At 44.9% G+C, this 22967-nt stretch overlaps 3 protein-coding genes across 3 annotated transcripts in view; 1 reads left to right on the top strand and 2 right to left on the bottom strand.

Moving 5' to 3' along the window:
- LOC131259676 (uncharacterized) overlaps window positions 1–22967 on the top strand; it is a 111718-nt gene that overhangs the window by 41988 nt on the left and 46763 nt on the right. The window contains exon 4 of the mRNA XM_058261236.1: window positions 4483–4616. Coding sequence (XP_058117219.1) covers window positions 4483–4616 — 134 coding nt within the window. The remainder of the gene's footprint in view (window positions 1–4482; window positions 4617–22967) is intronic.
- On the bottom strand, window positions 799–4225 carry LOC131259669 (uncharacterized). The gene is made up of 7 exons (XM_058261221.1): window positions 4141–4225; window positions 3910–4067; window positions 3225–3293; window positions 2891–2989; window positions 2520–2680; window positions 2294–2408; window positions 799–2190 (listed from the first exon to the last, which is right to left on the bottom strand). Exons 1-7 carry the CDS (start codon window positions 4223–4225, stop codon window positions 799–801), a joined length of 2079 nt encoding a protein of 692 aa, XP_058117204.1.
- On the bottom strand, window positions 6599–7198 carry LOC131259679 (uncharacterized; the record flags this gene model as incomplete). The annotated part of the gene is made up of 1 exon (XM_058261239.1): window positions 6599–7198. A coding segment is annotated over one exon (600 nt), but the record flags the coding sequence as incomplete, so codon positions are not given.

Genomic DNA, 22967 nt, shown 5'->3' with positions numbered 1-22967 from the left:
ATGTTGGTGTGTTTGTACTGAATCTAGTGACCGTAAAACGCTATTCCTTTTTACGATTTCCGTTCATATTAAGGGCCTTCATTCTTTAGCATGCTGCATCAAATAGCCATTGAATAAAGAGGTATCTTTTACGGAAGTTTCCTTCAACATTTAAACCCATGGTATTATCATTGGGATAGGTTTTGTGTTTCTTGTTTGCTCGGAGGGAGAGGAAATACATATATGAGTGATGTATACAAATGAGTTTCATTCTGACGAGTGACAGCTATACAAAGCGCAAACATTTTTAACAAAATATATGAAAGGAGTGCAAAGTTTCTACATTACAGTACGTGTTCGAAAAAGTGGATCATATTCACCATACTGGGCGAAGTAGCTTTCGGTAAAAGCAGTCTGAAGTGCGTTAAGTAATTCCATTTTCTTGAGTCCGCGTGTGAGGCCGCGTGTGGATTTGCTTTGAGTGTGAAAATGAATACGTCAACTACATTTGAATAATGGTGCGATCCATGGCCTGTACCAGTTTTTTACTTCTGAAAGCTTTTCTGTTTTTCCTTGAAATTTGAATCAGGAGTAGACTTTATTGCGGTTTATCGAAAAAACTCTCTTTAACCCATAATATGTGTAAATAATGGTACCTCTGAATTTCGCAACCGCAGGATAAACATGACTGATTAATGATCATGGGTTTGTACACGTCTATGGGTTCATAAATGTGTCCGTCTGCTAGTAGTTACCATTATCGTTCGACTCCGCCTCGTTACGTGTCTCATGTGGAGGTTGTTCCGTTTTGCTAGGTTCTTAATCAATTTTCGGGCATAATGTCTCCCGGAAATTGCGCGGATAGATCAGCCCTTGCTGCTCCGCTGCACGCTGGGACAGATATTCCATTAACCTATCGCGAAGTTGCACATCGAGCGGCGCACCGATGCCTGGTATTGGAGAAATTTGGCACTTGTACGCGATATGTTCATTTGCCGATGGAATGAAAGGCTTTTTACGCTGCCGACAGGCAATCTCGATGGGTTCGGTTTGAGTCGTTCCTTCCTGCACGCCCGGTACTTCCACCGGTGGGGAAAGAGACACGGCACCAAGGAATCGGTTTATCTCGCTTGCCACCGACGTACTGTTTTCTGGTTGTTCAACAACGGGCAATGAAGTTGGTGCGGGTTCGTCTATCGGAGGCGGTGAGACTAACCCGAGAATCATGTTATCCGATATTTTTGCCTCCAACAGATTTGCATCCACCTCAATGCCGCTTTCGCCAAAGATATGGAAAATCTCCTGGGTATTGTCGGCAGGTTGTGCGCGCCCATTGCCCTGAAGTGCACAGTTGAAGCTTTCGCTTACAAAGAAATTATACAGCTCGTTGAGATCGTTAACTGCAAGTTCGCGGGTTTCGGCCTCTTTCAGGAAAGATTGTAGCCTTTCGTGATCGGCCGCTGATAGGAAGTCATCGCTGGCGTTCGATTTTTGCTCAAAGAATTCGGAAATCGAACCCACCGACAGTTCGCACTCACCATCGATAATTGCCTGGTCGATTGCGCACACTACTTTCGAGAGTACCTCGTTCGCTACGGCGGCGGCTGAGTGGGCGCTGACGCTCATTCTGGCTCGTACAGTCGCCGGTAGGCAGTAGCTTGATTTCCGACGACGTTCTGGCGCAATCGCGTTACCGAGACTCGCCTCGAAATCATCCTCAGCAATGCTCTCCGTCGAGTAAACCGAAACCGATCCATCAGAGATGGACGTGGACGATTGTTCAACATAGTTGAACGATCTAGTTCGGGAGCAGTCTTGCGAGAAGAGATACAACATCAGCCAGGGAGGGCCCATTGCCTTCAGTAGTTCGTGCCGTTCCTGTTCCTTCAGCTTGAAATATTCCTCCTCGCTGAGCGTTGCCTTGAGGTCTTCGATTTGCCTAGAACGTTCTCGGGTCCGGTCAAGCTGGGCCTCTGACAATTTCGCCACGTTGATACTTTGTTGTGCCTCGTCCGTTCGGAGCTTCTTGAGAAGCACAATCACGCTATCGAAATCGGGCGCACGGCGTAGCACTTCGTGCACGTCAGTGTCGTCGCCTAGAAACTTGAAGTCAGATTCCAGCCTCGAGGGAACGGCTGATGGTTGGGAAAGTTGTCCATTGTCATCGACGTTGCCAGAGCCGGGTGGTGCAGCGCCTCGTTCGGGTTCTTGCTACACACGAAAAGTTAGATAAACACCAAGGTACGCACAGTGCACAAGTTAGAAATAGGAAATTTAACCGGGGTAAACCCGGGGCAGATCGTACAGCACTTACCTCCAGCACGGAGCGGTACTTGTCAATAATGGCATTTTTAAATGAAATTGTTGACAAAACTTTCGGCAGTGTGGGCGGTAAATGTTCCTCCTCCAGGGCGCCAGTATCTTCGTCCCTTCATTTTTGTTAACATTGGCCGAGATAGTGAGCAGAAAATTTCGTTATGAAAAACAGGAGCAAACTGGAAGCGGTTGACTAGTGTCACTGCAGTGGTAGAATAACTTACAGAACTTTCCGCCCGTTGACGAACTTTTGCGCCGTTCCGCAGTCCAAATCGGCCACGGCAACAAAGCACTCTTGGAACATCCAGAGCGGCACCGAGGCAGCACCACCATCCGGATCTTCGGTCAGCATTTCACAGATCATTTCTGCGGTTCCCGCAAGATTCTGTAGGATTAGTTTGGCCGTAAAAAGGGGTGTATGCGTGAGAACGGGTGACAAGACGATCCAGACTCGGGAGCAGTATATGTATACATATAGATGTTCTCTCGCTCTCGTGTCGGAATAGAGATAATTGAGTGTCATCGGTACCATTAAGGGACCGCCATTGTCGCATTACCACAACCCTGCGTTGAGTTCTCCCAACCGGTTACTTACGTTACACAGCAGACCAATGAACACGGCAACAATCTTCAACCAGTGTAGCTGGGACCAATTCAGCATCCGTAACAGCGACAGGACATTCAATAAGTCTTCCTGCCTCGGCGAGTTGCGAACGGACAACGATGCCCATGAGTGGAGACGGAAGAGAAACGGGAATGAATAGTGTTTGTTACAATAACTAGATAGGGAAAAGGTCCAACAGTAGCAAACCGGAGGGATGTTAAACATGGCAATATAGGGACCGTGCAAATGGGCCACGGACGTGTGTGAGTCTGAGTTTGCCACTGCTGTTTTTATTTTTAAAGACCAGCAAAACACTGTTTCTTACTTCCGGAAGACATAAACCTTCCCACTTCTCCAGCAGTATCTTCTTTTGCACGTAATAGCCTTTGCCGAGCTGCCGTTGATTCCTCCGGGAAGACGACGGTTGGGGATGCCAAGACCATAGCGTTGGAAAGCAACAAGAGAGTAAGGAGGGAAAGAAAGCACCGATAAAGTGCAATATAAGAAAACAACAAATGTTCAGTTACACACAGTTCAGGTTGTGAATGTTAACATCCATGAAGCAATAAGACGAATCTTTTGAAACGTTTTGTCCTACGAACAAGTTGTTCAATTTTGCATTTTGTTGTGCTCAACGAAAGCTGTAGCTACAGAGAAAGAGGACACGACTTGCAGTTGCATCGTAGTGAATACATAACGGAGCAGGCTGTATGGTATCCGCTTGAATAAAATTTATCACTTGGAAGGGAAATTAAACGCCGTAGAAAAACCAAACGTCGTTAGGGATGAAATAAGACATTTTCCACAGAATAAGTTCTCGAGTACGAGTATATGAATATGAAAATTTTTCAACTATTGCTATTCGTATGGGAATAACGTTTCTCTTCAATTTTAAAAATTCTGTAACTCAGAGCGATTTACTTCCTTGCACATTACTGCATTGAAACATTGCATCCAACTTACGTTCGGTGGTATTCTTATCACTGGAATGGGTGGAATGCTTTAAGTACCTGATCGATTAGAACACGAATAATTCCTTTAGTGAGAGCACCACTTCGCACGATTGATTCGAAGCGAGGCTTCACCGGGGGCCGTACATTCAGAGCCAAACATCGGAAATAAGCAGCAGACCACCGCAATAAATCAAACGGCTGCGTTCTAATGACCGCTGAAATGGGCATGGCACAGAAACATCGCATGTTAGTATTACATTCAAGAATTGGCTTATAGAAAATACTGACCTTTGGCGTACTGTTTCAGGGTGTTGTGGAAATCCTGTGGTATAACAATCTGCTCCGGACAGTAGATTTCTTGGAGAAGACCCATTCTGGACATCAGCTTAAACGAGGAGCCAGTTCGTATGGCCACGCTAACCAATCGGTCACCGAAAACAGACTGACTGAACACGTAGCTATCCGACGCCTGCTGAAAATGATTGTCGTTATGTTATGAGCCCAAACTAATAGCCCGTTGCCATGGGTGATGGCATACGATTGTTGTCGTTCTAAAGCGTTGTACTAAAACACCAACGTGTTCTTTGCTTCCTTTAACAATTTTTTTCTCTTTCCCCTTGTTTCTTGTAGAACTGCCTCACTCGCCGCCAACATTGTGGACGGAACACACCAAGTACGACCCAGGTGACATACTGCGGGCCAACTGCTCGACCCCACCGTCAAAACCTGGTGCCACGATAACGTTCCTGTTGAACAGCATGACGGTAAGTATTACACATTTTCGGGACTTTGTTTTCCCTTTCTTTCTGGAAACTAATGCGCAACACACCTTTGCTTCGAAACGGGTCTGAGCGGTGGTTCTTGGACATATTTATGGAAGTACATTAATAATATGGAGGACTTAATTCCACTTTAATTAATAGACCGGCTCTCTGTGCTTTGACTAATAGGACATCGGATACACTTGTTTTCTGCTGGGTCTGTGGCCGGAATGTAAATCATTGCCACAGTGTTCTGTACATTATTCGTCTGATGAACGCTGGTGGACATTGGCGCTTAATAATTCAACATCAATCAAGCTTTTACACGAAGCGTTAATCCTGTGACAACAGCCGCTGATTGCCTTTAGGAAAATTTGCCATGTGTTTTTCAACGCGATTTCGATGCGCATCATATACTTGAAACGGAACGAAAAAGTTTAATTTGTCTGCCTTTAGCAGCATTTTGTTGGGAAAAATGAATAATTTTTCATTGTACAATATAACAAAATCTGCAGGATATGACTTCAAAGACGCTAAAAGTTGTAATGTTCGATCTTCTTTTTTTTCGATGGTTGTGTTCGAATAATCGAATGCTTAATGTATTTAAAGATCTATTGACACATTTATATTTTCAGAGTTTTCTCGAAATTATGCGATTCTGATTGAAAACACATCCTTGTTTCATTAATTCACTCAAGAAAATAACATACTTGACCGTAATAAAAAAAAAATAACATACTACCGTTGGTGATCGTTTAATCATACAGAAAAATAGCGATAGATCATCGCATAAAATTGTTTTATCCAACAGGATTTTGCAATTGGTTTTAAATGAGGGACAAGAAACACGCATTATATTATTTTTCTTAATTCTATTTTCCCTGCTTTCCTTGTCTAAGCGTTAATGTATGTAATGTGGTGTCCTTTTCGGTGTGCACTTCCTTTGCACCGTGGTTTCTCTCGAGAGTAAGAAGTTTTTTATTTTATTTTTTTTCTCCTCTTTCTTATTCAATCTCAACAGTGTCGCACATGTACAAATAATTCCCAAATGGACAGGTACCGGATGGGAACCATTTGTTCACGTGTACCGAAGCGACCGAAGCCGACACGAACCACCTTCCTCGACGACACTTCAAATAGATAGAAGATCAATATTTACAGAGGAGTTTCTTTTTAGATGCTATACGATGGCATTTGATAAAAGCACATCTCTCCCCAAGGAGGGGGAATCTGGAGCGTGCTAGGTTTGAATTGCTGTTTGAAATGGAACGATGTCTGGCAGGGCGGAACAACGCAGTGGCACGTTACTAGGTGGTTCTGGGGAAAATGGAGAAACAAGCTTAAATAGGTACAATAGAAGGCAAACATGGTTGCACACACGAGGACCACCTTCATTGCCGTCGCCGAAGCAAAACAGGACACGCAACGACATGCTCACAAAAGCAAACACGTGCAAGTGGCTCGAACATGCTTTGTGCAGGAGTAGACACATTAATGGGTTTCCAACCGATGGGTGTGCTAAGGTTGGGGGAAAGCTGGAAAAACTAAACGACCAATCTATGCAAAATAATCTCGATCGTAGGGAGTGCACACCCTCACACGAAGGGTTAGCTTTCGGAGGCAGGTGAAGGACTGCTTGGTTGTTGGACGAAACAAGAAAATAGCATTGGATACGAGAGAGAGATGGGATATTTATTTCAATTAAAATTCGCTTTGTCTTGCACAACGCAATACGACTAAAGGTTGCGAATCGTCCCCGTGGAGCTGTGAGTGGCGATTTCCGACTCGAGTTTTGAAAACATGAAAGTTCAATCCATCTGAGTCGGACTTCCGACTAATGGATTGTCACTTTCATCCGGATGAAACTACAACACCGTATTCAAACATTTTGAGGCTTAAAATCTAGTGCTATAACAACGATAACAACGCTCTGGATCGGCTCGGCAGCGGATTCCTGAGCAGTAGAGAGAGGGCAGTGTTAGATCCTAAAACTGCTGATACCGGGCCGGACCGGACGGGGGACCATAGCTGGGGGAGGGTGGTCCGTACTGTTTGTGAGGCTCCTTCTCGCCTTCCTTGTACTTGATAAAGTAGACTTCCGGCTTGTTGGGCTCGGTGGTTTCCGGTACCGGGATCTCGAGCGGCGCCGGTTCCTCTGGTTTCTTTACCAGCACATAGACCAGAGTCTTGTGCTCGTCCTGCGGCTGCGGTGGGATCACCTGTTTGATCGGCGCCGGCGGTGCCGGGGCCTTGATGAAGATGATCTTGTAGTGCTTCTTCGGGATCGGTGCCTCAAGGACCTGGCTTTTGATGACCTCCGTTGGTTCCTCTGGCGGCACGTGCACGTAGACGTTCTTGGTGATCAGCTTCGGCGGTGGTCCATACTCGCGGGCCGGTGGACCGTAGACGGCCGGAGGTGGGGGACCGTACTCTTCGGCCGGTGGACCATACTCAGGTTTCGGCGCCCCGTACTCATACTGAGGAAGTTGCTGCTGTTTCGCAGGCACGACGATGCGCGCACGTGGTGGCTCTGGCTCGGGGCGCGCGATGGCGCACACGACGCAGGCGAAGAGAATCTGAAATGAAACAAGATGGCAAATCGATTGTTAGATTGTGGAACGTGCAGAGGATTCCCATCATCGTCTATCAACTCTGTTAATGGCACGTTTATGTATATGGCATATGGCATGTAATGAGAAGCAATAGGCACACACAAAGTCTAACTCGGGGTCCACACTACAGCGTGACGTCGCCTGACAGGAGCTGAACTCCATATAAAAAAAACCTTGCGCGATGTCGCGCGAATCGCGCTAGATTTTTTTTTGCATGGAGTTTAGCGCCTGTCAGGCGACGTCGCGTTACGCATAAACATAATACCTTATTTTCTTTAAGTTTCATTGTGGTTTCCCAAAATATTTTTTCAATGAAAACAGAATAAAACGTTCTTGATTTTAATTGCTCTATATTATCATCAATATTGTGTGTAACTATCAACAGCAAAGTTGTAAGACTTAATGATTAATTTGTAAGACTTTTGAGCCCTAACACTCTTAGTTAACCCTACAAATTTCATTGTTATTCCTCATTCCTCATTTTGTAAATTTTGACAATTTGATTTGACAATTTGATTTTTTTTTTAAATTTTTTTTTTGATACTGATGTGACTAAAACGTTCGAGTTCTCATACCACCAAGTTAATTGGATCCACTCTCGATTCTTGAAGTATTTATAGTTTGAATAATTAACTTCTGCAGTTTTGCTCGAGTAAAACACTTAATACTAAAAAGGGCTACTATCGCTGGCTGATCATAATTCAGCGGGTTGAAACACTTTGTAAAAAAATCTAAAACTTAAAAAATCGTGTAGGTCTGAAACCGAATCATAAAAACCAGTTCAACCCATTTAGTTGGGTTGATGGCTCACGTAGCTGGTTGTCAAATTCGATGAGATAAAACGAACCAATATTTAAATGCATTCAATACAACAACAAATCCTCGCTAAGCTTCCCCCCAGGTTTATTGGTGGCCGTCCAGTGGGGTGGAGAAATGTTCCGAGCTTTTGGTTGGCGGTGAGCCTCGTTCCGGGCGAACGATAAAGCATCCGGCGTGCTTGCCATTCTCGCCGGCTCCCTGTTCCCCCTTCGTGGCCGCCCATTTGCACGTTTGATGCCAATGAATTGAATGCAGCTTCCCGTGCATTAAAACACCTGTCAGTTTCGTTCCTATTGCAGCGTCGTGCACGAAGCCGACCCAATTTATGTAGTTGCGCAAGAAGCGGAAGTGAATTGGTGTCCATTTGCACCGCCAACCTTCCCTCACCAACGACTGGAAAATGTGGAGTGGCACGGGCAGGCACGGTTTGAAATTTGCATTATACTGTTTACCGGCGGCGCTAGCGATGGGTGACCGAGCCTTTTGCTTTTCGGATTGAACATTTCCTCGTCGATGTCGGAAAGCCACCGATAGTTTTGCGTATCGCTGCTTCGTTTGAAGGTGCATTGTTGTCGTCCCTCCCGGGGGCCCTTCGATGACCGGCGATGGGGTGCCTTGCATATTATGGCATGAGAAAGTCACTCATCCTATCAACGGACACCATCGCATCGTCGTCGCTTCGGTGCTGCGCGCCATCGATAAGCGCGTCCAATTAATGCACGGCGTGCGCGACGCCGGAACCCGAATGGGTGGCGTGCAAAATGCATTACGCCCGCCGTCCGGTTTTGGCTTCGGACTGTCAGGGACGGTTTGTTTTCCGCTCGGGCCCATGTCACGCCGGGCTACCCGCCGGACAAAAACGCACTGTAACATCGTTTCGCATTATTGCAACACTGTCAACCGCTGTGTACATGATTTGAGCTGCGCTACTACCGCAACGCAGCGCACCAGGACTGCGTGCCAGAGTTTGTCAACGGTTTTTGTGGCTTCCATTACCTAACTGGGATGTCCGGTGACTCGGCTGGTTTGCTTTTATTCTTGCATCAATGTGTCGGATTAATTTATTCGTGAGCTTTCCACGAGGAAGGCATGGTTTTTCTGCGCTTAAAATCTTTATCCACAACCGATATAAAGGCATTTAAAGTGGGGTAGAGACTTGCTTGGGCTACAGGCACAAAATAAGACTTAAATTGCTTTTGTAATACGTAAATTGTGCATTTGAAAAAACGATTTATATTTGTGAATAACCCAATATCCTTCTCTAACCTTCAATAAGAGGCCTTTCTGTACATCAAAACCGGAAAGATAGTTCTACAAAATCAATTTAAGTTGAATAGAAATCATAAAAAATCAGAATCATATTTAGCAACAACAATTGTATCGAAAGAATAATCATATTTTTAACATTTTACTAAAATTTTACTTGGTCAAACCTCTAGAGTGTAGACCAACATTTTAATGAAATAAAATAGCATAGCAACATACAAACTAGCCAAAGTTAGTATTCACCATAATTTCAATAATTACCGTTTTATTTTTACACAAACCAAAAGGTTCATTTGCAAAGAAACAGTTTAAAATGTGCTTTTTTTTCTTCTGCTGTACACTTATCCTATCCCGTTTATAATTATCGATTAAGCTATATTTTTCAACTCTTAACGATCTCCCAAAGGATTTCATGTCATTGTTACGAATACCAATTTGAAAATTGTTTTCCGAACTGGCTGGAAAAGTTTGTGAGCCCAGAAAGAACGGGAGGAGATTGAAAGAAAAAAGTGTAGGAGAATGAAATAGCCGTAAACATAAAAGTGAAATAAAATCAGCTAAATAATTGCACCTAAAATACTGCGAACCGGTCAACGATCCATAAAATCAGCGAAAACAAAAGGTGCCATCAAATTTCACCCGACGCCGACGGTCAGGAACAGATCGGTGCTCCCAAGAAATGTGTCCCAAGAAAGGAGAAGCCTTTGTTTTGTTTCGCTAGGATTTGTTGTGTGCTCCCTGTTGGGTCGAATTAAAACCAGTGGGCCGAGGAAATGATACATAAAACACATTTATCGATTCTTTGCTCCAGGTACAATCCGGTTTGCCCTAATCCTTGCCGTATTTCGTGCACGTGCCATGGGTTTGAAAGTTCAATTCTGTTTTATTTGCTACCGTCCTGCCATACCTCCGAAATGCCGGTGACTAATCAGCGAGTGTAACAAAATTGTCACATTCAATCGGTTGACTTGTAGGCTGAATGGAGTCAGTGGAGACCGTTTGGGGAAAGGTCGAAAAAAGGCTACCAACAACAATCCGCTTCGATTCGGCGAAGATCAATCCCTTCAATTGAACCGAAAGATCCCCCAGGGAGCACTAAAGGGAACGGTTCCGGTGCTAAGAGTTCCTTGGGAATCGTCCGCCGTGCAAACTGTGTTATTTACAAAAGAACAAACAAGCAACAAAAACGCTGGGTGGATGTATAATACGAAAGCGTCAAAGAAGGTGAAAGAAAATCGCATCTCCCAGCGCCCGGCTCTCGGGTTTCTGGGGCAAGAAAAATCACCGGAAGTTTGCATCCGCTTTGGCAAATTTTTTGTGACCTTTCCTCCGTCTCATTTACCTCCCCCACAACACCATACAACAATGGGCTTCCAGTCCATATTTATTTAAATGTCGGTGGAAGAGAAAAATCGTCTTCTTTCCGGCACGATTGATAGAAAGAAAGCAAAAGTGCCTAAGCAAGTGGAGGAAAGGACCAGCGCGCTCCCTTCTTGCTTCCGGTGCTACGGGGGCGTTAATCCGCCAAACCCCGCCAAGGTCCAATTGATTGGCTTTCCCCATCCACCGCATTTTCGGTACCAAAGTTTCTCCACCAGGAAACTCGACCCCCTTAAGGCCTGAAGTGTCGGGCTCGAGTCGGGCGGAAAAATGGGTTTCCAAAATGAAATTTATTACCCGAGCCATATCACCGCGAAACGGGTGTGGTGCCGTTCGTTAAAGGGCGGCTGGGAAGAGTAACGGCCCACTGCTGCCGAAACAGACAGGCTAAAACGCGGTAAGAACGAACGCAAGACAAACTGTGCTGCGCCGATCCCGCGGAAGGAAGACATATTGGGCGAGCTTTGGGTTGGGGCGAAGGAAAGGAAACAAGGAAAAAAAAACTTCCAGCAGCATTCCTGGGAACGCGTCTCCTACTCGCTTCCTTTCCGACTCTCTCTCTCTTTTCCTTCGGATGAGTTGAAAAACCGACCATCAAGAGACAGCGAAGGAGAAAAATTAATACTACCACCCCAGCGTACGTCCGAGTGGATTCCCAAGCAGGTAGGTCCGGGCCCCAAGAAAACCGCCGAATGCAAGTGAGGAAAAACGTGGTACGACGAAGACGAATCGCACAATAAAACTGCGAAGTACTTTTCTGAGCGGAAACTGAGCAGCAATTGTGAAGTTTTTCCCGCGAACCAGAACGAAAAAAGAATGCGCCACTGACAAAGAAAATAAAAACGCTTTCCTCCGACAAGAACAGACCATGGTCAGCGAAGAGTTTGTTCGGAACTGACCGATGCCGGCCCAATCGCATTCGGTAAACCAGCGGCAGTTCCAGCATGGGTTAATTTGTGTTGTCGATACCTCTTGATCCTTGAACACGTCCCTGCGACCGTAGAACGGTTTGATGATACCATCGACCATCGTCGGTGGGTTGGTACAAATTTCCAGAAAACCCGCCCGTGCCGTAAAGCGACCAGGCACAAATAATCGCAAAGCGTTGGACCGTTTTATTTATACAAACGCCTTTTCCGCCATAGCGACGGTCCTTCGTCCGCCCGTCCGTTCTGGTTGCGGTGTTTTAAGTGGCGTGGAAAAGACTGACCACAATCGTGTCACTTTCCTCCGGCTTTGGCCTTTTTACGTGTGTTTTGCTGCTTGCGATGTGAGTGCAGAGATTCTCAACCGTGTTTTCGATACTGTTTCGTTTAAACTGTTTGACTGAACCGCCACGATTTGTCTACATTTTCACTGCTTGTTGCTTTTCTTTGATTCAAGAAAATCCAAAAGTTTTGGAAAAATTACAATTCCAAAGTAGAAATAGTTTTGTTCCAATTTAATGCGGGGAATTTGTCCAATTGTCAAGGATTTATATTTATATAAAACTATGATAAAAACCGTGCTACGTGGCAACTTTCCTCCACAAACAGTTTGAGAGCCACTGGTGGTTTTTACGTTCGAGTTGTTGTCATTTCCGGTCTGTATAGTTTTTCGCCGGAATAATCGGAAAAGCCGAGGGCAACCGAACTTCACCTTTCCCCGAGCGCCGATGTGTGAAGGCGTGAAATTTTAATGACATCTAGGTCCTCGGCCAAACCGTCCAACCAACGACGGTCACGCTTGACTAAATTGGTTACCGAACCGTACGCTTATAATTGTCCTTTCGAACTGTCGCTGACAAACAATGGACGTACGGTTTTGGACGGTAACTTTTTTTTTTATTAGTCTTTCAGCCTGAACCAACGCTGTGGTTCAGGATGATTCGGGTGCTCTGTGGTCAAATTGAATTGTTGGCGAATTGTTAGGCCTGTTGCAAATGTTTCATCTCGGCGTTTCCTTCGCAACGTCCGGGGGAAAAAAAAAAACTAGTGGACCCGTTAAAGCCGACAAATGGTCAAGCTCCCAGTTATTGACTTAGGACTTGTCGTGTGGCGATGGGTTGCAGTTAAACAGGATGAAACTCGGCGAAGGAAAAGCACCCTTTCGACCCCAGTGTCAAGCCGTACAAATATAATCAAGTTTTGCTGAGCTTCTTTTAATGATGATTGAAAAAGAATTCCCGCTTGCCCGTGCGACGATCGTATTGAAATGTGATTTCGATCTTTTCTCTTTTCTTTTCGTGCCAGTCGGATGTAACCAGTTTTCATTCAACCCTTAGAATTGTGTCCGCCCTGCTCTTCTTGTGCCGTCTTTGTGTATTTGTTCATTCCCGTGCTACTGGTCCTGATTGCGGTTGCAATCAAAAGTTGATGAGTCAATCGGAAGCGCCTTCCGTCAAGCGATGAGTTGAGGTTCGATCTTTCTTTTTCGGTGAAGGCAGCGATGGGCGATGATGAGAATGATCGAACCCTGTTTTCGCCACCCAAACACTCCGCCTAACGAGGGAGAGCGTGTCTGGAAACGCTGGGCAAACACACCGTCCTCGGTCCCCGGTGAACAGGGACAACTTACAACTCCACGATGCCGATGCAAATTTCACCCTGCACGTCCACATTGCAATTGCGGGCATTATGTCGGAACGGTGATTATCGCATCAATCAAGCGCCCAGAAGCGAACACGGTGCTTATATTAGAAAGGGGCTTCATTATCGGAATGCATTTGAAATGCAATTAAAACCCGCGCTGATGGCGCGCGGGCATCAGATGAACAATGTTACCAACCGAATAGTCGTAAATTTGTTATAAAACCGTTTTGTTTTTCGACCACAACGCACGCTCATTACGCGGCCCGCGACCGGATGCGCTACTTAAACATGGGCCGAAGCTAGCCATAAATCAATGTCAGTTTGGATGAGTTATTTATGGATGCAACGTACATAAAAGACGCCTTTATTTTGCGATCCGTTGAATGCTCCCATCTTTGGCAGAAATTGCGGTAAAAAAATGCATGGGACGCAACAAGAAAGGAAAAATTTTGCCCTGCGAACACCAGAAAGTGTTTTTAATAATTTCAAATACCCCCGTGTGCACAGTAACTGGGCACAGTTTTGGGATCGCTTGGATGAACGCTGGCCGGATGGCTGGCCCGGCTCATATAAAACATACGGTTTGGCTAAACCACAAATGGATTTCCGATTGCATGATTTATTCATCCCGCAGCAAAACGGATGGGGGCCGTTGCGGGCAAGCCGGGCAAAAACTAGTTAAACTATGCAAAAAAAGCTATGCCCCGAAACTGAAATGGTAAACGGAGCTGCTTGGCAAATGCCTGGCCGCCACTCGGCTGGTTCAAAGCGTTTAGCTGTCGGTTGGTTCGTTGCGGTTGCCTTGAGAATCGATAAGTAATTGAGAAAATGAGGGGCAAGATGCCGGAAAAACTGGCTTCTTGGTGCCACAAACATGTCGCTATCGAGCATTTGACGATGAATTGCTCTCCATCGCCGCACTAGGGCTCCAGTTTTCCCACAAATTTTCCTGCCACAGCGTCAGACCGCCACCACCATTCCTACGTGGTGCATTTTATTCACACATCGTGGCAATAATATTTACATATAAAAAGCATTCACACAAGCGTGAAGCTTGCGCGACGTTCGCATGTTCGCCACAAGCGTGGAGAGCGAGTTCCCCGGTACATCAATCACGTTGCCGCTGCCCCCTCCCACCCGTCCCGTCCCGTTGATGCACCCGGCCACAAATGACGTTGACGTCACCGGGCGACAGCCGTTACTCATCTATATGAAAATGATCCGATTTAAACGATTACCCACTCTCCAGCGAGCGCTTCTCCCCGAGCACTCGGGGCTTTCCATTTCCGTGGGCTCCACGATGTCCAGCGACAAACGGTCAAACCGCCCTGATCTGCACGTGTGTGAGTGTGTGTATGTGTGTGCAGTGTTTGTGTGCCCGTCCGGCGCTCGAATCCGGTGTCCATTGCGCTGCTATTTCCCATCCGAAACGGCATCAACCCGAGCTTGGACAAACGTTGATTCAATCGGTGACGGACGGTATCGTTTCTGTGATGATGTTTTTCGATAAACACGAATCCAGCAGCCGGCGACCACAACGGTGCGTGGTGGGAGGGAGGTGGGGGGGGGAGGATCCGTTTGTCTGTCTTCAATCCTAAATGGCCAAATACCCGTGCGCTCGGAACCCGATTTTCCCGAACCCGAGGCGCGGGAAAACGGCACGCAGCAAACAGAATTAGAAATTGATTCCGCCCGCTATCGTGTGCGTATTGTTTTTCTAGCCGCGGTTTTGCGTGTTGTGTTATATTTGCTTGTTTGTTTGCTTATGAGCTTGCTTGCTTGCTTGTTTATTTGCGTTTTGTGCTCGTGATTGTACACGTGCGAGCGAGCGATGTGTACGAATTTGCGGTGCAATAAAACATCTGTTAACAGAGGGTTTTATTTTTTTATTTGGTCGATGCTGCTTTAAGAAGCATGGCATGGCTTTCAATGATTATTTTCTTTTTACGGAGGGCGAGCGGAGAAAGGAACAATATTATCACGATTGCCAGATTTTTATTGCTTCAAGCATGGATTTTTATTGATCTCAATAAATGGCACATGCGTTGAACGTGACAACGCTACAATAATGCAATGGAAAAAGCAAATCATATCAGCCCGAGAATAAGTGTAGGTTTAACGAATACGTTTTATCCAATCGTTTTTAGCTTCTTTTACATCCTTCAATTTAATTGATTGAGAACGATCATCAAATGCGTTCTGCGTGATTGAAAGGGGTTTTTAAAATTTTATTTTCACATTGAGACGCCATTCAGACGCCAGTTGCCCGACGGAGGTAATGTTTTTCCACGAGAAAAGTTTTATTCGTCGCAATAAAGTTTCATCGACTGAAAATGGTGCGCCCTGCCAGTGAATATGATTATCGAATATACTGATGCCTATTTCATTTGCGTTCGCTTTCACTATGTGCGTTGACCGAAAGCCGACGCACACACACATGCACACAAAAAAACACCCATATTTTCCAGCTTCTCATCCGTTCTTTTTTTCCTGTGGCACACACCGAGCCCTCGAGCATGGAAATAACATTAAAAAATATCCTCCAAAACACCACCGGAATGACCATCGTCAGCAAATAGCAAATAAAACCAAACAAGTAAAAAAAAATCTCGTCCCGTGAAGGGCAAGCGAAACTGCGCACATAAACCATTTCAGCCATCGGTTAAAAACAGAAAATCAAACGAACGACATGATGATGCACTGAAACGCACGCACCGGGATTGCCGGAACTCGATTCGTCAATTTTTCACTTCTGGCTACTTTAATTTATTAATGTTTGGTTTGTTTGCGTGGTTGCTGTTTTTCGTTCTGCCGTTTTTTTTTATTATGCGCTTTTTTTGTCGCCCAGCCAACGTTCATTATTTGCCATTGTTGTTTGTTTCCCGCGTCATCCTGGGGTGGAACACGACACGTCCTGGTATGGTTTTTTTAGCTTGGTTTCAGTTTTCCTACGCTCGCCACTGCGCCACAAAAATAAACACCTAGAGATACCGGTTGAGTTCTTCGCTTCAAGCGGTCGCGAAATCAAAGTTGTCGGAAATTAAAAAAAAAACGACGAAATTAAGGGACAGGCCGAAATGAAGCTATACGGCAGTGAAACCCTAAACGTGGCCCCGAAGTGCACCCGAGGCGAAATAAAAACTTTTTCCGCACACTACGCTGCTTCCAGCGCGATACGTAACATATTCCGACGAAAAAAAGCCACCGGAAACAAACATCAACAAACTCACCAGGAAGGATTTCATCGTATGTGCAGAAAGATGGTCACTGCCCACTGTCGTTGTGGCACGGAATCTGCGGCTTTCGGCGAGAAATTAAACTACCGGTCCGACCGACGAACGTAACGAAATCTCGAATTTTCGGGAACTTTTCAAACTGCTCGATCACACTCACACACACGCACACACAAAAAATCACTCGGATTTCGTGGATGCGACTTTCGGGCCTCTATGAAACCACCCACAATGACTGGAAGTCGTGCGGAGCAATTTGCTTTTATATCGAAAAGGTCCGAATGGCACAATGTCGGCCCTGTCGATGAATCCTGTGGCCACGGGTGGGAATCGTACCTCCACCGCACCATTGCAATGCAAATGGGATCCTCGCTAAGAGGGGGTACGGGCTGGTGGAAAAATACGTAGTAAAAATGCGTAACCACCCACACCTTGGAGTGAGTTCGGTGAGATGTCACGCCGGACGAGCCATGCTTGGAGTGAAATTGAAATAAATTACTCACTTATTCGGTACGGTTCGATTGCGTCGACCACTGGCATGCTCCGGGACTCTGGGCGAAAGCCACTCCTCCTGCCCCTCCCGGGACGGTATTATATCGAACGGTTCGAAGCGACAAATTTGCACGACGTGTCTCGACGCGGCCAGTCGAGTCTGGTTGTGACCGGGATATTAAGTAGCGGGTTCCGCCGAAGCTACAAACGCTTTTGCCACTGTGCGTGGCGACGGCCGACAGAGTAGCACTTGGTGAAAGTGTCGGTTTGATTCTGTCGTCAAGCCACTCAATTAGGTGATCTTGAACTTGGCCCTTATAATCCCATAGGCAGCTTTCCAATGCACATAACCGAAGCGATTAGTTATGGATGATGGTTTTGACCAAATTGATTGTATAACAATACGACGAAAGCATCGTAAATTCCCTTAGTTCATGACCATTAACTCATTCAAATGATCATAGGCAGAAAAGGCTATATGCTTTTTATTGAATTTGTTGATAGTCCAGGGTTTATTTTTTGTGTAAATTTGATAGTCTTTATATAATAGCAACCTGTAGTTTCAACCAAAAACTAAAGAAAAACATTGTTGCAAATGGCAACGTCAGTGAGAAAGTTAAGCAGAAACTCAAGAAACAAAGGGAAAAACTAAATAAATATGATTTTCTTCTTGATTGTCTTTCTTACTGATGGCGCCACTTATGATACGCCCCCCCTCTCCCCGCCCCCCTCCCTCCGGTCAGCCCGTTGTATTCATCTGCGGCGTTACAAGGTTTACAGAATACGTTTGTAATAAACCTTTTCTTGCTAATCAGACGATTGTTGTGTTACTGTGCATTGGCAATCCCATAACTCCACCATTATTTTTTAAACTAGATAAGGAATGGCCTATGATGCAAATAATAAAATCAACATCTCCCTTATTAAAGTAAATTTAAACTATGGCATTTAGACAGCTGTATTGTTGAATTAAAAAGCTCGTTGAAAATGATGGAATTAAATACCTTTTTGCCATCGACATGTGCCCCGAACTTTGATTCGTTTACAATTCTCTGAAAGTAGCTCTCAACAGCAGAAAAAGGTGACTCTATTATTTTATGAAAATTTTAAAAAATACCTCTTCCTTCTGCGTCGACTAACGATAACCGTAAATCTTATGATTCTTCCAGTAGCTTACATCCATTGTAATAATTTGCATAATCCAAATAAATCGTACCATTTGAAACGCTTGAAATGCTTTTTTGCAAAAAAAAATCATTATAGAAGCGTGCTGGAAAGAGGTAATTCAAAATGGCTGAAACAGTTAAAAGACAAATCCTATCCCCTTATCCAGACTCAGTTCAAGTATTGGTATAGCAAAAAAACGCACTCATATTAACAGTAGTCACGATTAAGTGGCAAAAATGCAATTTCACAATGCAAAACCACTGCAACCGTATGATTCATTTAAGCACCATCCCAATCGGGGAACGATGGTTGGTTCATTTCAAAATTAAATCAACTCAATGCAAACATCCGTTTAAAAAACCAGCACCAAAATGGACTTAAAAAACACGAACAACATAAAAACCTTAACCAAGAGCAAGAAGAGAACGAAACGAGCAAAACAAGAAAAACACCAACGAGCGGGTTATGTACGTGCCTCACCTTCCGCCGCCGCTTCACGCCAGCAACTCTTTGGAGTGCAATGAAACGAGAAGCTACCGCAAAATGGTAGAAAAACAGCGACCGATGCTCATCCGTACGAATGGCCGATCATCACTCAGGCTCGTTTCGAGCGTTCGTCCAAGTTGGAAAACCCGACCTTTTTCCTCTACGTGTACCGAAAGAAAACATAGCTCCAAAATTTCCTATCACTTCCAATGTAGACCGTTTTTATCGATTGTCTATTTTTTTTCTTTTAAGGGAACAGGAGTTCCCGTTTCAAGCGCTATCTCTGCATGCTGCTGAAGGTTGCTATTGAAACCGTTTTGCTCATTAAAACCCTTATCCCAGAGGAACGCAGTCGATCGTTGCATCGCTGCTAAGCTATTTCGCAAACCGTTGTTCTACCGCCAGAAAAACACGGAAAACTAAAAATTGGAACAGCAAAAGTAGGCGATGGGAAGAACGGGGAGGGTGAAAATACGAAACCATCCAACTGCGGAAGCCCACTCAATATCGAATAAACCATGCCGTTGGCAGCCTCCTCCGGGCCGGGCGAGGTCAACATCAACAACAATCCACCCTCGTGCAATTTCCTTCCCCTCGCCAGGCTGCCCCCCTAAGGGAGCCGGGGTGATGATAGCCTTGCCATACAATCCTACCACTCGTCCGCCTCCACCGGGGGCATCGGAACGAGGATGGCCCTCTGCTGACTTTGGCTACGGTTGATTGCGCCAGTACGTGAGCGTCGTTGTTTATGGGAAGTGGAAGTGCATAATATAATAATGAATATATGCGACAACATGGGAGTTACCGCTATTGCCTCCCTTATGTTGATGCTACGGCCCGGTGCATCCAGTCCATGTTACGTCGTCGTCGTCGTCGTCGTCGTCGGTGCAAGGACTCCGACGATAGCTCCGTGCGCACGTCGGTGTCTCGGCATGCATAAGCATGTGTTTATACCTGTTTTGTCGGGGTGCAGCTCGCACAGACAATCGTATGACCCCCGTCAAGATGGCTATAACGACCGCATAGGTTTTCGGGTCGCCAGTGAAGCACGCGTTGAGTGCCGCGAACGTGGCGATTTTACAGAGCAGCTTCCCCGCAGACAAGACACGGCGAACAAGTACGGCGAGCAGTCAAATGTCGTCTTTCATCTCTCGGCCAATTCTTTCGCCAGCAATCTCGTCCGATGTCGGCAGAACGCCAGCGCTGTCTCGTCCGGAAGGAGAACCGGATGCTGTCTGCCGAGGATATGTGTGTCAACTCGCAAGTTGCTAGCCAGGCGTTGTGCGCACATGCACATATAAATGCACGCGTTTGCAGCGTGCTGGCATACTATGCTCCACTGCTGCCTAAGCACATGTTTCCGCCGCTCCTCCAGACGGAAGGACTTCGCCGTCCGCTTCCGCACCATTTGCGACATGTGAATGCATTACCTCTGATGTGCTTTTTCGCCGTTTTCCTTTCGGTCTTCCTCTGAGCTTGCGGAACCGGCGCCGCTGAAGAGTGTACCGAGGGGAAATGCATCTCGATCAGGGTCATAAAACGATGGAACGAACGGCCAACCAGGGCGGTGGAATGTCCGCGAAACGACTCGACCCGCCAACCCGCCGGGTGGATTTATGCTGCGGCGTTGGCGTCGTGCGACCGGGCGTAAACATTGGTGAAATTGGCATTATGTCAACAGAACGCTGGCAGCGCTACCAACGCGCCTTCCAGATACACTCCAGGCCGCTGGAGTCCACGGGTAGGCATTGTCCTCTTCCCTTGCAGACGCTATGTAAAGGGAAGACACCGTGCAAGTTCCTTTGGGGGAAAGTTTTCCCGTATGCACGATCCTTGCGTAAGGCACCGGAATCGATGCATTTGTTTGAATTCCAAATATTGATCAAAGCTCGATTCTGTGTCCGTGTGCAGCTTCTCACTTCCGCCCTTCTCCGAACAAATGCATGCTACTGGGAGTCCCTATCGTACCTTATGCAACGTAAGCTCGAAGGTATTGGAACAAGTCTTCGGCGCAGTCCAAATTTCGCGAAATGCACCGTTCCACCGAGGTCGATGCACTTATGATGCATAAAAGGTTTCCTGGTGGCAGGAAATTGTTGCCGCATTCTGGTACGTTTCTTTGTCTTTGTTTGTTGCTTGGTTGACCTACTTACCTGCTAGGAAGAACAAACTAACTGGCTTGTTTTAGCCATTCAAATCGATACTATATCGGTGGTAGATGGAACGGCTTAGTGTTGAAGATTTGGAATAAATCATGTCAACCACTGAAACATTTTTAAAACATGCTTTAACCTTCAAATAAGAGCTGTTAACCATTTTATTTAGAAATATAAGGTCAATTATATTTCATCCACCAAACATGGATCTGTTGTTTCGAAACGGATCCATCATAACACGATTAAATGTATCGAGCAAAATATATGTATTATGTTTTAAATACACTCGGAAGTGCTGTAAAGCATTTATTGTTTTGGTACTTTCAAACCATTTTTTAATTTTTTGTTTATTACTCCTCAACAGAAACGCGCCGTGTTATAGCATCATATAACAAACCGGAATCATATGCATGTTATACTAACACTATGTTTTAACCTTTACCTATGCAACCAAAGTTACCCGGGTAGCCCATACATTTTGCATGGAAGATTCTGTTTTCCTTTACTTCAGACCAAATTTCTTTTTATTGAGATGTCAGATCGAGTTGAAATGTTCAGTAAAGATGCTTGACAATGTTTTGTACAATATTTTATATGAGTCATAATTTTAAAAACTTATTAAGTATATCTACTTTCCCCCTTCGTATCTACAACCACCAATCAGTTTAGACCATGCATTATAAATGGGGGTTTGCTTTTTCTGTATGTTAGTTTAGTGAAGAAGTTCAAAGCCCTAAAAAAAACCAAAAATGATATATGGCTACAATACCAACGAAGAAAGGAAAGGCTCCATCATTGAAAATTTCAAGTCGATCTGATATCTCAATAAAAATATATTTGTATAAAGTGCAGGAAAACGGAATCTTCCATTCAAAATGTATGGAACCCGTTTGGACCGGTTAAACGAGGGAGTGGTATCAACCAAAAACTGAATTTTTTTAAATTCCTTTAAAAAATCTTCCGTAAAACGATTGGAAATTATTTTTTCTATGCATTCTAAAAGTTTCATGCCAGTACGATAGTCCAATCAACGGTGATCTGAAAATAAAACACCAAAAACCACCCGGGTAGGTCTAGAATACATTGCTTTGGAATCTTGTCCGAATGTTTTTAAGGGTTGCAATGATAATAATGAAGTTAAAGCGTTTTAAAAATAGGGGTCATAATTACCTCTAAAAAGCATTCTAGGGATAGTCAAGTTGGTTCTCGGAACAAAACAGAAAACGAAAACAGAAACAGAAAAATTTAGTAGTTTTAAGTGTGGCTTTGGGTTTTAAGGAAAGCATTTTTTTTTCTAAAAATATTCAGTCGTTATCGAGATAATAAAATCGAACATTACGTCAAAATGACCCCTATTTGGATTCTAGTATTAAAGAAGTGCGTCAGACAAGCCTTGGTGAGACAATTTGTTCATTGTGCTTTAACCCACCCTGGCAATATCCTGCGAAACGAAGCACTTCTCATAACATTTCGACGTTGTATAATACATCAGGCAAGTTTTCCTTTTTGCATTGCCTGGCTAGTTAAGTTTACTATAAGTAAAAGAACGAGAAAAAGTTATTTACGATGTCGACCCGATGCATTCGATCAATCAATAACACTTCAAGAAATATTTGAAAATTTCCAAGAATTCCCGTTCTTGCTTCGTCTTGAGCCTCGGAAACAGCCACCTACGAGTTTCCACTTCAAACTTTGCTCACACGAACCTGCCCCAACTGCCAACGTTAAGCAGCTTTATGCCGTTCCCCTGAGAAGATGCCAGGTTTCGGTTTCGCTAGGGTGAACTTTTAATGGTCTTTTGCCAGAGCTTGCACCCAGGGTGGACAAATATTGAATTTTTGCTGCCTCTTGATACGATGCACAAATATTATGCCTCTCATTTGGGAGTTTCTTTTCCACCGCATCTTCTTGTCGAAGCATACGGTTGGCTTTCACGGAAAATGTATGTCACAGTAATTCAAGGAACGACGATTGTGCTGTTTTGAGTGTTTGTATAAGCGCTTGTGTATTTTTAAACTGTGCAGAAACGTTACAAACGGACGATCGATCCTTCCAAAGTAGTTGGATATTTTGGGGAAGGCGTGCATGGAAATGTAGTGCACTTCATGAAATCTTCATTCGGTATTCTACTGTTTACCCGCGTTCTTCGTAACACCATGCGCAAACTAAGAGA

Source organism: Anopheles coustani, chromosome 3 (assembly GCF_943734705.1).
Source record: "Anopheles coustani chromosome 3, idAnoCousDA_361_x.2, whole genome shotgun sequence".
NCBI lineage: Eukaryota > Metazoa > Arthropoda > Insecta > Diptera > Culicidae > Anopheles > Anopheles coustani.
Note: the sequence above shows the minus strand (reverse complement) of the source record. Positions and strands in the feature narration are given on the sequence as shown.

What these genes read in the sequence shown, in the direction of transcription:
- LOC131259669 (XM_058261221.1), bottom strand. Translation starts at nt 4,225, where the DNA reads ATGGGTCTTCTCCAAGAAATCTACTGTCCGGAGCAGATTGTTATACCA. An exon ending in CCTGAAACAGTACGCCAAAG is followed by an intron (nt 4,068 to 4,140) that starts GTCAGTATTTTC and finishes TGCCCATTTCAG; the next exon opens with CGGTCATTAGAACGCAGCCG. An exon ending in GTCAACGGGCGGAAAGTTCT is followed by an intron (nt 2,409 to 2,519) that starts GTAAGTTATTCT and finishes ACAAAAATGAAG; the next exon opens with GGACGAAGATACTGGCGCCC.